An 18,234-nucleotide genomic window follows, 5' to 3' on the forward strand; every position below is an offset into this window, starting at 1 on the left:
AACCGTCATTTTATTTATTTTTTCCTTAAATGAATTGTACAAGTGCAAATAAGAAAATAAATGAATCTGCTTCTTTCTCCTTCTGGACTGATCGATCAATCTCAAAATGGGTAAAATCTATATTCAGTGAGGACAGGTTGTTACATTGCTGAGATGAGATGGAAGATGCTACTGAGGAGGAGGCAGCAGAGATACAAAGAAGTTGCCAATTACTACTGATATGATTCTATTACATTTATTTAAAAATCTGTCTTCACTGAAGACAAATTTTACCTTTTTGAATTCAGAATTTTGACGATGAAAGATCAGTCCGGGATCAGAAAGAAGCCGATGTCTCTGATAAGATTTATTAGAAAGTTTCTTATTTTCATATACATAATAAAGACTTAAATGACGGCTATTAGATTTTAATAATGAATCCCAGAGCTTTAGCCTTCAAATGATTAACAGGCTCTTCCCAAGGTGCAGTGATGAAACTAATTAAATATTTTTACTTTTTGGTTCTGTGTCTGTGGAGAAGGTTAAAAAAAAGAAAAAAGATGGAAATGGCAGGTGACAGTCAAAAAAAAAAGTGTTTGCAGGTACATGGTTCTGTTGTCACTCTGTGTGATCAGCCTCCAGTTAATCTCCATAGGAATAATACAGGAGCTTTTCCTCATGTTATCAGCCCAATTTCTAATTTTCTAATGGGAGGTTGCTGTGCCAATAGAGAATCACTAACTGGGACGTATACTATCTGCACATCTTGTACTTAAATTGTTTGACTTTTAACTACAAACGTTAATTTTTATGATTTTTTTTTTTTTTTTTGTATTTATTTTTACAAAACCTTGCGCTTCAGTGCAGAATTGCGTAAATATGGTATTAAAAAAATAAAAATTTTGGGCTTGGTTCTTTCTCGATCTCTATGGAGCATTTTGGTACCTTTACCATTAAGCCAGGGCTGTACACACCGATCTGTGCTGACCCAGGATGTACCCATTCAGTGATGGCAAGCAGAACTCTTGAAAATAGTGGGAGATTAAAGCACAGACTTCATTAGAAAGTTTTAGAAAGTTTTCTTAAAATTGGGTAATCGGATCACCCCTGTCATTCCTCGGTAAAACTTCTCCTATATCTGTATTTTGCCAATTTTAAATGCCGAGCAGATGTTAACAGATGATTTAGAAGAATGAAGTGAGAGGTATGAATTCTGAGGCCCGGAACACATTTACCATAATTCACTGCTCTAAATTACAGGATTGATTTAGAAAGGAGACTGAAATAATCTCTCATCCTGTCAGGAGGGTAATACCTTAGATCCAAATTTAATTGCATCTGCAGAAAAACACGGGGAAACGTCTGCACGTGGTGAGGGGGGATTTTCGGCCTAGTTACATTTCATTTCATGGCTGCTCACATTGAGAGCCATTGTAACATACAGTACATGGGACACAACAGCTCCAAGGTGGAGGATGAAGCGGTATTATTGGGGGGCGGACGAGTGATAGTGCTGCTCATAGACCCCCCCCCCCCCCAGTCATGCTAATCTCTTACCTGTTTCTACAACATTCAAAGAGGATAGTTTTTACATCCCATCTAGACAAGTTCATATGAAGGCAGTAATGGCGGAAAGTATGTGTAGGAGGCTTATTCTCAATGCAACACTCTAGGAAATGTAATATGCAATATTGCACGGTGAATAAGCCTTCTTACTTTGGCATGCCTCCTCCTTACTTTCTCCACAAGGAGAAACGTTGCCTCTTAGACCTCAGTCCAGAGCTTCTCACCTAGGCAAATCAGTTCTCATACTTTGCACTGATGAGGGGCAATACCCTGAAACACCGTGTCTGCAAATGGAGATTCTGATTTGGCTTGTATCTTAAGTCACATTTCAAGGCTCGGGAAAGGGTCGACGGTGACTTGTAACATTGCTGCTTCCAACAGGTGGTGTTATAAAGTTCAAGTCCTCATCCTCTCTGTAGAGGCAATTTGCATATTAACATTTGTTGTAACTTTGTTTCTTCGTAACAACTTTTATATTGTCTGACCTGACAAATCCAACACGGTTTGGGCTACTCAGAGCTCTTATTCACAGTGCATGCCAACACATTGTCCTATCATTTTGATACAGGCAGTTTATTGCTAGGGTTTAAAGATAGACTGAACCCTTCCCATAATTCTATGATCACCATTGTTCTGTTATGACTGAATAAGCACACTCAGACGGTTAACATACAAACCAGGAGAGACCGCCACCTGAACCCAACAGGTCCCTGTTCGGACTAAGAAAGTCTTTAATCTGACCCCGATTTGTCCCTGCCTGCCATTGGTGGTTGGCACCCTAGGTATATGCAATGGCACCCTCACTCCATCTTGATTTATCCTGAATGTCTGTAACTGCACCCTCTCTATAAACAATGTGCAACACTAAAGCAATAATACCTATGAAGTGAAATACACGAAAATCACAGGAAAAGGCACAGGCCTATGAACGTGTTCACACATACACGCAGGAAAGACAAGCGAAAATAAGAACCACACAACAAACGGAATACATGGAAAACTTCCCAGACCCCAAACATGAAAGAAAGGGTACTGAGGCGGAAGACTCGCAAGCTTACAAACAAACAATAGGAAAAGCAACAGATTAAAAAGGTAAAATAATCCCTAGCTGAGGAGCTGGATCTCCAAACAACATATGTCTTGAAATATAGCCAGCAAAGATGGCAGGTACAAGGTGAGTGTAAATACAGTAGCCCTTCACAAGAAGTGATGGGGTAGAACCAAATTGGAAAGTGACAGACAACAGAATAGAAGGCAACGAAAGAAAGAAAAGACTAAAGAACCATCAGCAGTTGGAAAGAGACCAAACAGGCTGAGGCTCAGTAGAAAGGGAACCTGACCACTCAGCAAGAGGGCACCATATTGAGTCCCGAAACCGAGGCATGACCTGATTGTGATGATCTCCTCTATCGCCGTTTAGTGCAGTGGTCAAAAGCATAAGCGGCCAGGATCAAAGATGATCACTGTTATAACTGTAGCTAAGCTCTCATTAGATAACGTTTATGAAATTGGATGTTTTTGGGAGTAGAGAAAAAAAAACAGGTCCCTGTGGTTCTAGTCTGAACAATGACCTTGATTTATACCTTCTTGATGTGAATAATATTGCTTAACCCTTTATTTCCCCCGATGCTGAAGGAATTCGGATGAATCGCGGCACACTCTCCTCTTACAGGAATAATTATACCCGTGCCCTCTGTTCAGGCCGATTTTTAAATCCTTCCAGCTAAATTAACCTTTTATCTGTGGAGTGGTATTCACCGTGCACTGTCAGACGGCATCCTCATATTTCTAGATAATAGCTAAACATTGATCTGTTACTAATCTGATGTAACCTTTTGTGTGTATTGATCACAGGTTTATCCTCCGGAGAGGGAGGCCAAAAAGACTGTTTTGGTTGAATAAGATGTTTTTTTCCATTAATTTTCTTCTTGAATATGTAATTTTATTAACCACTTCACAGATCATCATATTTTAGTAACACTCCACAATAAAAAAAAAAAAAATAGTGACTTTTATATCTCCTTTATATCCACATAGATATCTGTATTTAAGATCTGTCATCACTTCTGATACATTTGTTGAATTCTGGTGTATCTACTGATACATTTCCTTTTGTTATTCCTCTTGGAAATATTCAAATGATCAAATAGGAATTACTATTTTTCTTATAAACGTCCAATTCATGCTGATTGTGAATGAACACACTGAATATTTCATTCACTTCCGGGAGGAATAACATAGGAATTACATGCTCCGTCGTTATTTAATGGGAAATACAAGTATTTCCAAAAAATCAGACATGTCCAGTTGGTGGCAGGTTCTCCCTTCAAGAAGTTGTCCACTACTTGGATTACTTATACCACTAGCTCGGCCCCATTAACATATAATGAAGCTTATGCTCACTGCCCCTTCCCATGCTGGCACCGTTCCCATGGTGTTGGCACTCGCTCTCCCGGGTCACTCGTGCGGTTGTTGTGATGCATGACGCTGGCGTCCAGTCAGCTCTGGCATCACTGTCCCCACCTTCCATCAATAACCACACGGGAGCCCCAGGACCGCTAATGCCAACACCGCGGGAACGACCCTGGCAAGGGAGGTGAATATAGGCTTTATTATTTCATGGGGGCCAAACATTTTGCTCAAAAACCGGTTGACATGTGGTGCTTTGCTCCTGTACATCAAACAGATAGCATTTTGCAAAGAATATCTGTGGCCCTTCCTTCCTTCCTTCCTTTCCTTTCCTTCCTCCCCCGGGTGACCCGTACGGTTGCAATGCTTGTGGATTGCCCATAGAGCCCCCATGCACATAAGATAAGTTTACCAAATCTGTTGATTTCATTGGGACTTTCTGAGCATGTTAAGTGCATGGGAAGCCTAATGGTCGTACAGTTTCCCCAGTTTCTCAAATTTTCAGTTATTTTAGAGCAAGTGGGTAGAGCTCAGCTAATGCAATGTCTCTCATACACAATACACCGAGACACCTGCTTACTTGTCTCCATGTAACACATATTTAGAAGCCACAGTATAGAATATATATAGCGGTACTGAGCAGTGTAACTGTGAATCCAGTTCTAGGGCGAGATAAAATGAAGAAGAGCTGCTACACCATTTTTTGCTTCGCTACACTTGTTTTTCTCCTCTCTCCTCGCCATAGGCCGCTGTAATCTGATCTTTCATTGAGCAGGCCATCCATCTTGTCTTGAACAAAACCTACAGTATTTTAGCAGTTTTTTTCAGAGTGAATGATGAGTTCAGGAAGTGGAAGGGTGTTTAAGACTAAAGCGTTGAGAAAGAAGTAGATTTATCTGATGGTATGTTACAATGTTTCTTCTATTCGCCTGTACTATAGTTTTATGCATAGTTGACTTGTCAAGTGAATATGTAAAGCGAACCGGTTGGTACCTAGCAGGCAGCCATGACAAATCCCTTTTCATATGTATAAAGTGTTCCAGTCCTAACTTTCTCGGGTTTTTCTTCTTGTCCATAGGTGTTCCGGCCAATATTGCAGATTTGAAAAACTTGGAGGTGCTGAACTTCTTCAATAATCAGATTGAGGAGCTTCCGACACAGATCAGCAGCCTGCAGAAGCTTAAGCATCTTAATCTGGGGTACGATTTTTGGCCTCATTTCTGGTCATTTTATGTTGTTGCTGTTCTACTTGACTGCAGAATTTGCCTTTTTGATGCTGTTTGTTGAATATGTAGAAAAGTCTCCATGACAAAATTGTGACCTAACATTTGACAAATTGACAACCCCTTTCCATGCATATTGTGAAGGCAATAATGACCTCCTAGAAAGGATCCCTGAACGGGCACAGTGCTATATTACATTTACCCAGCAGTTGCCACTCTGAAGGAAATGTGTGGAGGTGTCATCAGGGAATGTTGAATATACGGTATATATTTTTTTTTTATTTTTCGTAATGTATTTCATTTTTTGTAATATATAAAAAAAAAAACAAACAAACCTTGCAAGTACAGACCAAGTTAAAAGAAGAAAAAACATGTAAATGGGTTTACCAGCTTAAAAAAAGTTAAGTGCCTAAATTTAACCCCTTCCCAAACAATGTGGCGGTCATCAATTGATTGCCCCCCCCCCTGTGGGTCGGGTGACTGGGGGCACTGAAAGTTCACCCGACCCGCACATACAGGACCTTTTCAAGAAAGCCTACAGCCTGCAATGACCCCGCTACCTCCTTCTCTCTCACCATTACCGGAGATATCACCTCAACCAACACCGGAACTTCTGCAACCCCCCAACCTACTGTCACCTTCCCCACCATCCTGTAGCATGTAAGCCTCAAAGGGCAGGGTCCTGTCTCCCCTCTGTATCAGTCTGTCACTGTTAGTTTGTTTACTGTAAGTGATATCTGTAATTTGTATGTAACCCCTTCTCATGTACAGCACCATGGAATCAATGGTGCTATATAAATAAATAATAATCACTGTGATAAACTCACAGTGATCAAAATAAAAAAGTAAATAACCCCCCACCCTTTATCACCCCCATAGGTAGGGACAAATAATAAAATAAAGAAAATATTTTTATTTTTCCATTAGGGTTGGAATTGGGGTTGGGGTTGGAATTGGGGTTAGGGTTGGGATTAGGGTTGTGGTTAGGGGTGGGTCGGGATTAGGGTTAGGCTTGTGATTAGAGTTGGATTAGGGTTAGGGGTGTGTTGGGGTTAGGGTTATGGTTAGGGTTAGGGTTAGGGGTGTGTTGGCGTTAGGGTTGGAGTTAGAATTGAGTTGTTTCCACTATTTAGGCACATCAGGGGGTCTCCAAACGCGACATGGCGCCACCATTTATTCCAGCCAATTTTGCGTTCAAAAAGTCAAACAGTGCTCCCTCCATTCCGAGCTCTACCATGCGCCCAAACAGTGGTTTACCCCCACATATGGGGTATCAGCATACTCAGGAAAAATTGTGCAACAACTTTTGGTGTCTAATTTCTCCTGTTAACCTTGGGAAAATAAAAAATTGGGGGCTAAAAAAATTATATTTGTGGAAAATTAATGTTTTTTTTATTTTCATGGCTCTGTGTTATAAACTTCTGTGAAGAACTTGGGGATTCAAAGTGCTCACCACACATCTAGATAAGTTCCTTGGGGGATCTAGTTTCCAAAATGGGGTCACTTGTGGGGGTTTCTACTGTTTATACACATCAGGGGCTCTGCAAACGTAACATGACGCCCGCATACCATTCCATCAAGTCGGCATTTGAAAACGTCACTACTTCCCTTCCGAGCCCCGACGTGTGCCCAAACAGTGGTCCCCCCCCCCCCACATATGGGGTACCAGCGTACTCGGGACAAACTGGACAAGAACTTTTTGGGTCCAATTTATCCTGTTACCCTTGGGAAAATAAAAAATAGCGGGCTAAAAAATCATCACTTTTGAGGAAAACATTTTTTTTATTTTCACTGCTCTGCGTTTATAAGCTTCTGTGAAGCACTTTGGGGTTCAAAGTGCTCACTACACATCTAGATAAGTTCCTTAAGGGGTCTAGTTACCAAAATGGGGTCACTTGTGGGGTTTTTTCACTGTTTAGGCACACAGGGGCACTCCAAATGCGGCATGGTGTCCGCTAACGATTGGAGCTAATTTTCCATTCAAAAAGTCAAATGGCGCTCCTTCCCTTCTGAGCCCTGCCTTGCGCCCAAACAGTGGTTTATGACCACATATGAGGTATCGGTGTACTCAGGAGGAATTGCCCAACAAATTTTAGGATCCATTTTATCCTGTTGTCCATGTGAAAATGAAAAAATGATGCTAAAAGAAAATTTTGGTTGGAAAAATTAAAATTTCCATTTTTTCCTTCCACGTTGCTTTAGAATGGTGTCATTTTTGGGTATTTTCTGCCATATAGACCCCTCAAAGTGACTTCAAATGTGAGGTGGTCCCTAAAAAAGAAATGGTTTTGTAAATTTTGTTGTAAAAATGAGAAATCGCTGGTCAACTTTTAACCCTTATAACTTCCTAACAAAATTTTTTTTTTCCTAAAATTGTGCTGATGTAAAGTAGACATGTGTGAAATGTTATTTATGAACCATTTTGTGTCACATGCCTCTCTGGTTTAACAGAATAAAAATTCAAAATTTGAAAATTGTGAAATTTTCAAAATTTTCACCAAATTTCAGTTTTTTTCACAAATAAATGCAAAAATTATCGACCTAAATTTACCACTAGCATGAAGCCCAATATGTCACAAAAAAACAATCTCAGAATCGCTAGGATCCGTTGAAGCGTTCCTGAGTTATTACCTCATAAACGGACACTGGTCAGAATTGCAAAAAATGGCCAGGTCATTAAGGTCAAAATAGGCTGGGTCATGAAGGGGTTAAAGGGAATCTCACCCCTTTTTTTGGATTATCAGCTGCCGGCATAGACATCAGGGGCTTATCTACAGCATTCTGTAATGCTGTAGATAAGCCCCCGATGTAACCTGAAAGATAAGAAAAACACGTCAGATTATACTCACTGGAGGAGGCGGTCCGGTCCGATGGGTGTCGCGGTCCGGCGCCTCCCATCTTCATACGATGCCGTCTTCTTCTTTCCTTCCTGTAGTGGCTCTGCCCTGTTGAGGGCAGAGCAGAATACTGCAGGGCGCAGGAGCCAGACCTCTACCGATGCCTGCGCACTGCAGGACTTTGCTCTACCCTCAACAGGGCAGAGCAGTGTTCCTGCACCGGAGCCGCGACAGGAAGGGAAGAAGAGGACGGCATCATATGAAGATGGGAGGCGCCGGACCACGACACCCATCGGACCGGACCGCCCCCTCCGGTGAGTATAATCTAACGTGTTTTTCTTATCTTTCATGTTACATTGGGGGCTTATCTACCGCATTACAGAATGCTGTAGATAAGCCCCTGATGTCAATGCCAGCAGCTGATATTGAAAAAAAAAGGGTGACAGGTTCCCTTTAAGAAAAGGATTGGACGAGGTTGATAAACTGTCCCTTATAGGGAAAACTTATTGATTACTGGGGGGATTCTGACAGCTGGGACCCCACCAATCCTGAGAATGGAGCTCTTCAGAGCTGTGTTCTTGAGATCAATGAGGTAGGAGATTTTCAGTGATCAATTAGTTAACTCCTATCGATAGGAATGAACTTGATGCAGCCACTTTTAAGTTGTGGAATTGTATTAATATTTTTCAGGTCTAAATGTCCCTCAGTCCCAGCACATTCTCTTATATTTTGTGTCCCGACGGTAGGAACCATATGTAAAGGGGGTTGACTGACTGCTCATTTCAATAACTAAACCAGCCCCCTTCTCCATCACAGCAAATTTATAAACTGAAAAGGTGGCCGGCTTAGTTACTGAAAAGAAAATCAAACTTTTCCCGCTTGGGACTCAAAGCGGAAGAGGAACTGCTAATATCTGGAATTGGGCTCGTTGATTACAATCAGGTGATTTTAAAGAGCTCCTCCTTCTCCTAATCCTCCTCCTCCTCTTCCTCCTCCCATCAAAGTTTTTAGCCTCTTAATATATTGCTGTCACCATATTATACAGAACTGTGTACTTACAATTGATAATTTTGCCTTTCTAACCAGATAATTCTTCTCTTTTCTCTGTTCTATGTAGAAACAATAAGTCTCTTGTCCCTACGTAAATAATTCCCCCCCTTCAATTCCTGACCATCCTTCACCACCCATTGACTTTTGCAGTGACTTATGACTCCTACAGGGAAAATTGACCTCCTGTTTTTACATACTGCTTAGGCTATGTGCACACGGAGTTTTTGGGCTCTGCGGATTTTGTATTGAAAACCACAGATAAATTCGCAGGACTAAAGTCCTGCGGTTTATCTGCGGTTTTGCCCTGCGGTTTTACACCTCATAATGGATGAGGTGTGAAACTGCAGCGTTTCAGCACTAAAGAATTGGCATGCTGCGGATTGTAAACCGCAGCAAAACTGCGTGGAAAAATTTGCAGCATGTGTACTGCGTTTTCCAGTTTACCATTGAAAACAATGGTACTGTACAACGCACCTAAATCTGCTGCGGACCCGCAGCTGCAGAAATGCTGTGGATCCGCAGCAGAATCCGCACCATGTGCACATAGCCTTAGATGGATTCAGCTAGTCCGTTTTTAATCACACAATGACATAGAAATAATGGAAAAGAGAAGAATCTTGCACCATCGTGGAGCTGAACATTTTCTCCTTTTCCTCACATTTATCAGTCTTTGGTGTATGCACATGCAATGTATTACATCTCCTGACTCACAGGGCCTAAGGTCGTTCTGGCACACTGTAATAAATCTACTTCCACAGCACAACTGTACCACTCAGCAGCAGCAGTCTGGGTACTGGGAGACCAAAAGTGCACAGTGCTATATAATATGGTGATACAAACTTTGATGAGATGGCTTCTTTAAAAACGTGAAATATATTAGTAAACTCCTTAATTCATTGAGTTGATCTCATTTATTGGCAGTTGTTTTTATTATTGTTATCCTTGGCCAAACCGTTTAACATAAATCAGTTACTTTTTAATCAAATGGTTTTCCAAATCTGTTTTTTATGCTTTTAAACATATGACAATCCACATAGTGTTTCAGTTCCGTGTTGGGTGGGGAAAAAGTGCTGGATTATTAGAATTTCTGGATTATTGGATGTTGGATTAAAGGGAAGCTGCCATATGATTCATGCTGCCTGAATCGCGCCTTATTGGAGCCCTGTATGTTCTACTGTGAAACGCAGCCACTCCAAAAGGCCGGTCACGGCAGCTTCTATCCGCTGCGCTCCCCTAACTGATAGGTCTCATCTCATGTATGTGTATAGTTCATGGGGGTGGGTTTGGAGACCCCAGGGTGCTGCCTTACACTGGTCATCTAAGACACATAGTCTCCGACCGACTTCTCACTGCAGTGTTTCAGACTAAATCATACGCGGCTTCAGTAACACAAGGAGTGTCTGACTCATGCTGCCCATGCTTCAGACAACAGGTTCCTTTTAAATGAAGTGTAATGTATAAAGGACGGAATACAATAATGTAAATCTTCCATAACAAATCTATAAATCTTTAAAGCATACCTATTGACATACATAAAAAAAAAAACTCATTTGTGAAAACCTCGTTTGAATATCTTATTTCTGTTCTGAGATCTGATAAATTGAAGTTGCAGGCTCAAGACTTGAGGCTGCACTACCTAGTGTTTTATTTTTTCATTTCTTTTCAGTGAAATGTTGTCAGGGAGACCTAGTCTAAGTCCTATTCTCCATGTCCAATGAGGCCTACATCCTACCTGCCTGGAGCAGTGTCTATTATTTGTGTAAACCGTAAGGCAGTTTGGTCTTTTGGATCCATTCTTAGTCTCCATAGCAACCTGGAACCCGACAGAAACCAGAAAAGGAACTATCGTAGGATGTTTTCAGTACTGTGACCGCAGGCTTCTGGCCTGTAAAGTTATAACATCTGTGTGTATACATATAATATACTTTTATAGCATATCCTAGCTGGGAGATAGGTTTTCCTATATTGGGAGCTATGGTGACACCTAGGCCTACAAGATGGCAGAAGCCCATACAATGGCAGGGGTCAGACACTTTGTCATTAGGTTGAAACCCCCCTCCGCCCGCAGTATAAAAAAATAAATATGTGTGTAATAGTGCAGAAGGGGACAACCACATGTCTGGCCCCCTAATATTGCATTGTGTAGTGATGGCCTGCCGCGACGGCCATCTTGTAGGCCTAGATGTCACCATGGTGCCCCGTTTAGGAAAACCGATCTCCTAGCTAAGATATACTATAAAGAGAATCCACACAAAATAACACTTCATTCTTTGTCTTCTTTTTCTTCCAGCATGAACAGGTTAAACTCCTTGCCTAGAGGATTTGGTTCCTTGCCAGCACTAGAAGTCCTTGATTTGACTTACAACAACCTGAGTGAGAGTTTCTTACCCGGGAACTTCTTTTATCTGAGTAAGAACATTTTGTGAATTATTTAAATAGCCATAATCCTACTGCCCGCAAATCCGTCATCCGGGCCCAAGATCTGATTATGAAAGTGCCCATATCGGAGCAAAGTCGGCCATATAAAACTGAGTTCTGATGCACTGGTTGACTATTTTGGGGACCTTGTTATAGGGCATGTTTAATTTTCAACTCCTGGTCCTTTTGCTTTTAGGGGATACAATCTGTCTCATGAGGTGTCTGGCAATGTTTTAGGCTATGTTCACATTTTTAGCAAACAAAATCTTTGGACCAGCATACATATTTATAAAGGTGGCCTCAGGCCTGGGTAACCAAACCACCACATGCAATATCCATGGAACTACTCCCGATAATATTGTATACAGACAAAGAATTGGAGTACCAAATCCACCAGAAAAGTAAAATCTAAGTAATTTTTATTAAACTAATAAATATAAAGGCACCGAAACAACACAAGACAAAAATGATATCATAAACAAAGTTTTGGTTAGACAAAGATTCAGGTGCAGCAAAACCACATGCAAACACACAGCACAACCTAGCAAGAGAAGGTTACAGGATATACAAATCCCAATAAAGTGACAGTTCTTCAAGTATACCCAGAGTAGTAAAAAAGTGATAAGTGTAGCCGGGTCAATTTCAATGTGACAAGTGTAGTACAGTGCCTTGCGAAAGTATTCGGCCCCCTGGAACTTTTCAACCTTTTCTCACATATCATGCTTCAAACATAAAGAATCCAAATGTAAATTTTTGGTGAAGAATCAACAACAAGTGGGAGACAATTGTGAAGTTGAACGAAATTTGTTGGTTATTTTAAATTTTTGTGAAATTCAAAAACTGAAAAGTGGGACGTGCAATATTATTTGGCCCCTTTACTTTCAGTGCAGCAAACTCACTCCAGAAGTTCATTGTGGATCTCTGAATGATCCAATGTTGTCTTAAATGACTAATGATGATAAATATAATCCACCTGTGTGTAATCAAGTCTCCATATAAATGCACCTGCTCTGTGATAGTCTCATGGTTCTGTTTGAAGCACAGAGAGCATCATGAAGACCAAGGAACACAACAGGCAGGTCCGTGATACTGTTGTGGAGAAGTTTAAAGCCGGATTTGGATACAAAATAATTTCCAAAACTTTAAACATCCCAAGGAGCACTGTGCAAGCGACCATATTGAAATGGAAGGAGTATCATACCACTGCAATCTACCAAGACCCAGCCGTCCCTCTAAACTTTCATCTCAAGCAAGGAGAAGACTGATCAGAGCTGCAGCCAAGAGGCCCATGATCACTCTGGATGAACTGCAGAGATCTATAGCTGAGGTGGGATAGTCTGTCCATGGAGAACAATCAGTCATACACTGCACAAATCTGGCCTTTATGGAAGACTGACAAGAAAAAACCCTTTTCTAAAAGATGTCCATAAAAAGTGTCATTTAAAGTTTGCAACAAGCCACCTGGGAGACACACCAAACATGTGGAAGAATCTGCTCTGGTCAGATGAAACCAAAATTGAACTTTTTGGCAACAATGCCAAGCCATATGTTTGGCATAAAGGCAACACAGCTCATCACCCTGAACACACCATCCCCACTGTCAAACATGGTGGTGACATGGTTTGGGCCTGTTTTTTTTCAGCAGGGACAGTGAAGATGGATAAAATTGATGGGAAGATGGATGGAGCCAAATACAGGACCATTCTTGAAGAAAACCTGTTGGAGTCTGCAAAAGAACTGAGACTGGGACGGAGATTTGTCTTCCAACAACACAATGATCCCAAATATAAAGCAAAATCTACAATGGAATGGTTCACAAATAAACATATCCAGGTGTTAGAATGGCTAAGTCAAAGTCCAGACCTGAATCCAATCGAGAATCTGTGGAAAGAGCTGAAAACTGCTGTTCACAAACGATCTCCATCAAACCTCACTGAGCTTGAGCTGTTTGCCAAGGAAGAATGGGCAAGAATTTCAGTCTCTCGATGTACAAAACTGATAGAGACATACCCCAAGTGACTTGCAGCTGTAATCGCAGCAAAAGGTGGCGCAACAAAGTATTAAGTTAAAGGGGCCGAATAATAATAAATTTTATTTCTTTAGCGCCGACATATTCCGCAGCACTTTACATTTCAGAGGGGACTTGTACAGACAATAGACATTACAGCATAACAATAATCACATAGATCATAACAGATACCAAGAGGAATGAGGGCCCTGCTCGCAAGCTTACAATCTATGAGGAAAGAGGTAGACACGAAAGGTGGGTGGTAACAATTGCCCTGATTGTTCGGACCAGCCATAATGTTAAGTGTGTAACAGTACAGATGCAGAGGGCTAATGGATGCATAAAGCATGTCGGAACATGATGCGGGGAACCTGGTTATGGTAAAACTTTTGAATGTGCCACACAGGGATAGTTAGGTTAATGTGTTGAGGCGGTAGGCCAGTCTGAATAATGCGTTTTTAGGGCACGCTTAAAATTGTAGGGATTGGGGACTAATCTTATTGACCTGGGAAGTGCATGCCAAAGAATTGGTGCAGCACGTGTGTAGTCTTGGAGACTGGAGTGGGAGGTTCTGATTATTGCGGATGATAACCTCAAGTCATCAGCAGAATGGAGGGCGCGGGTAGGGTGGCATATTGAAACAAAGGAGGAGATGTAGGGAGGTAGGCAGGTGCTGAGCCATAGAGAGCTTTGTCGGTGAGGATAATAAGTTTGTACTGGATTCTGGAGTGGATGGGTAGCCAGTTTAATGACTGGCACACGGTAGAGGCATCGGTGTAACGATTGGTGAGGAATATGATCCTGGCTGCAGCATTCAAGACAGATTGGAGGGGGGAGAGTTTGGTAAGAGGGAGACCGATTAGAAGAGAGTTACAATAGTCCAGACGAGAATGAATAAGAGAAACAGTAAGAGTTTTTGCGGAATCAAAAGTAAGAAAAGGTCGAATTCTAGAAATGTTTTTGAGGTGCAGATAACAAGAGCGAGCCAGTGATCGGATGTGGGGGGCAAAGGAAAGTTCGGAGTCAAGTATGACTCCAAGACAGCGGGCATGTTGCTGGGGAGTAATAGTGAAACCACACACGGAAATGGCAATGTCGGGTATAGGTATATTAGTGGAGGGAGGAAACACAAGGAGTTCAGTCTTTGACAGGTTCAGTTTCAGATATAGTGAGGACATGATGTTAGACACAACGTTTAGACAATCGCCGGTGTTTTCTAACAAGGCAGGCGTGATGTCAGAAGAAGCGTGTAATTGGGTGTCATCAGCATAGAGATGGTACTGGAAACCAAATCTACTGATTGTTTGACCAATAGGGGCAGTGTACAAAGAGAAGATGAGGGGGCCTAGGACTGATCCTTGAAGAACACCAACACTAAGGGGAAGATGAGAGGAGGAGGAACCAGCAAAAGATGCAGTAAAGGAGCGGTCAGAGAGATAGCAGGAAAGCCAGGAGAGAACGCCCCTTTACTCTGTCGCCTTATTGGAGGACACAGAACCGTGGGTGTTATGCTGCTGTCCACTAGGAGGCGACACTATGCATAATCTGAAAAAGATTAACTTTGGCTCCTCCTCTGCAGTATACACCCCTGGACGGCGTCAGCCTTCTCCAGTTTTTGCTTAGTGTCGCAAGGAGGCACACCTTTTTTTCTTTTTTTCCTTTCGTCGGAACAGATGAAGAAAAGTGGGTCTCCAGCGAGACTCCCGGCATGGCTCCTTCCTTGGCCCCCTTTTTAGGGGTGCCCAGTTGAAGTAGAGATGGCGGTCCCCCATGTCGCTCCTTCCCCAGTCCCTCGGGTACTGGTCCGAAGTTGAGACCCCCCCCTCCTTCCCCAACCCCCTTCAGGGTCTGGGTTGAGGTTGAGGCAAGGATGAAGACCCCCTGACGGTGACAGACGCACCCTCCCTAATCCCCCGCAGGGGGCATTAGGTTGAGACGCAGCAGGTAGGGTCGGAGTACAGACAGCATTCTGCACCAGGGACCCCAGCCCAGCTGTGGGATCCTGCTGGGGCCGGGGGAGGGTGCAGGCAGACGTGGCACAGCAGAGACAGGGCTTTCTGCGCCCCTGCCTCTGCAGCAGCAGTGGCTCCATGGCGCTCCAGGGACCCCCCACACAGGAACCGCTAGCACTGCTGCCCCCACCGCTAGCCAGTCGCCCATTCTGGGGGGGTCCGGGGCAAATCCGACCCCCTCCCGGACTACCGCGCCGCTCTGGAGCCCTCCTGGGCATCAGGCCTCTAATTTAGACCGCGGCTTCGGCCTAGCCGAAGCCGCCGCCTTTTCCCCGCCCCCCCGGCCCGCCCCTGGCACGCCCCCCCGGATGACGAAAATGACACTGCAGTGTCATAGAAGGGGCGGATCGAGGCAGGAAGGGCGCGCTTTTACATGGCCCAGCGCGCCCTTTTCCAGCTCTCCGCCCCCTTCCCTCTCCACCTCAGAATCCGGTGGCCATCTTGCTGCACCTGGAGGAAGGCAGCACAGAGTCTCCGGGGGGGCACAGGACATGGGGCTTATCAGCGCTGGACCTAAGGGGAGCACCGGTGGGGTAAGATCACAGCTGGGTCCTTGGTACTCAGCTGTGAATTCCTATAACCTATAGCGCTCTCCTACTCCTTTTTCCTCTGCGTAGATACCCCTGTAGGGTCTCTATTAATCAGCCTAGGTACTATGTCGGGCTCAAAGAAAAGAACCAGGCAAGACTGCTTTTATGCAGTCTGCACAGCCTGCAAGGCCACTCTCCCCAGCGGCAGCACGTATCCGCACTGCCGGGACTGTACCCAAAAAAACGGAGCAGAACCCCAAGAAGTCCCTACCAACGCTTCTGCGACTGCTACTGCGCTGGAATGGGCAACTCAGATGTCGCAGTCTATGACACAGTCTATAGATAACCTGACCTCCACATTACTGCAGGGTCATGTCTCCGCTATGAACGTTACCCAGCAAAGGGACGTCCGGTCTCATGATCAGGGCGCTTCCGACAGTTCGAGGCGTAAGCGGACCCACAGGTCGCGTTCAGCTGTGTCCTCACATAGCAATAGGTCTTCCCCCTCCAGGGAAAGACACAGTGGCCTCAGGTCACCGAGGCCGTCCCCTGATAGAGAAGGACAATGCGGATCTCCACAATGATCCCAGACTACGGGAAACCTCCGCTCTAGTTCGCCCGCTAGGGAGCTCCTTAGCGATGCGCAGGACTCAGAGGGCATATGTGACTCCAATTCAGATAATGAAACAGAGAACGCTTTGCTCCCTAGTCCCCCTAGCAATACTGCGATAGTTGAGGATATCGTCTCTTCCATCCTTCGGGTGCTGGACATTTCAGATCCAACCCCGGAAGCACCAGAACACAACATTTCCTTTGAAAGTGTTCAGAAACCATCGAAGGTCTTCCCTAATCACCCGGAATTCCAAAAAATCCTTTCTAAGCATTTTTCGCAGCCTGAGAAAAAATTCGCCAATCGCAAGTATTTGGAAGCAAAATACCCCTTTCCACAGAAAGACACCAAGGATTGGACAGATCCGCCTGAAGTGGACCCTCCAGTCTCTGGGCTGGCAGCACAAACGCTTCTCTCGCTGCCGGACAGATCAACCCTCAAGGACACGGCAGACAGACAAGTCGAACGCATGGCTCGTTCAATCTTTGAAGCGGCAGGTGCCTCTTTGGCTCCCGCATTTGCTTTAGTCTGGGCAGTCAAGGCCATCATGGCTTGGGCTGCTCTATTGCAAAAGGGCCTTCAAGCTTCAAATCCTCAGATGGCGGACCAGGCGGTGCAAATTGCAGTGGTGGCAGATTACATGGTCCTTGCAGCGTTGGACTCTGCAAGAGGAATAGCGGGAATAGCATCAAACGCCATTACAATCCGGCGTATTCTCTGGCTAAGAGAATGGAAAGCGGATGCGGCCTCAAAAAAGTCCCTAACAAATCTCCCGTACTTCAGTGGCCGTCTTTTCGGTGAAAAGCTGGATACAATGATATCCAATGCTACCGGGGGCAAAAGTACTTCCCTCCCTCAGCTAAGACCAAAACGCACGTTTAAAAGACGTAATCAATCTCGTTTCCGATCCTTTCGGAATTCTTCGGGCTGGTCCGTCTCACGCCCAGCACAAAACCGTAATCGTTCCCCCCGCAGGGACAACACACGGCGGCACAGAGGCCGGACAGGAACTGGCAATCAAAGGCAAGCCAGGCAAAACCTAAAGGAGGAAAACCTCAGACTTTTCCCTCGTCCTGACTCATGCCCTCTCGAAGACACCCCACTTGTTGGCGGACGACTGCTACTCTTTCAGCAGGTCTGGCTGCCTATTACAGAAGACAAGTGGGTCAAGGAAATAGTGTCTTCAGGATACAAAATCGAGTTTACTACCAGCCCACCGCACAGGTTTTTTCCATCTGTCCCTCCAAAATCCCCGCTCAAAGCTCAGGCCTTCCGTCAAGCGGTTTCTTCCCTCCTGCGAGCAGGAGTCATAGTGCCAGTCCCAGCAGAAGAGCGCTTCCGAGGGTTCTACTCCAACCTGTTCGTGGTGCCCAAGAAGGGAGGCAGCATCCGACCCATACGAGACCTCAAGCAACTCAACAAGTACGTTCGAGTTCGTCACTTCCGCATGGAATCCCTCCGGTCAATCGTTGCGTCTATGGAAAAAGGAGAATATCTTGCCTCCATAGACATACAGGACGCATACCTACATATACCAATTGCTCCCGCCCATCAGAGGTTTCTCAGATTCGCAATCAACCAAGACCATTATC

The 18,234-nt window shown here is 44.0% G+C and overlaps 1 protein-coding gene across 2 annotated transcripts in view; it reads left to right on the top strand.

Annotated features, from left to right (window-relative positions):
• The window catches only part of RSU1 (Ras suppressor protein 1), a 159,294-nt gene that overhangs the window by 17,550 nt on the left and 123,510 nt on the right, over nt 1-18,234 (top strand). For both annotated transcript variants that reach the window (XM_073581884.1, XM_073581883.1), the window contains exons 4-5: nt 5,033-5,153; nt 11,355-11,473. In XM_073581884.1, coding sequence (XP_073437985.1) covers nt 5,033-5,153; nt 11,355-11,473 — 240 coding nt within the window. The remainder of the gene's footprint in view (nt 1-5,032; nt 5,154-11,354; nt 11,474-18,234) is intronic.

This window comes from Dendrobates tinctorius, unplaced genomic scaffold (assembly GCF_039654945.1).
Source record: "Dendrobates tinctorius isolate UK_male_01 unplaced genomic scaffold, ASM3965494v1 ptg000070l, whole genome shotgun sequence".
Lineage (NCBI taxonomy): Eukaryota > Metazoa > Chordata > Amphibia > Anura > Dendrobatidae > Dendrobates > Dendrobates tinctorius.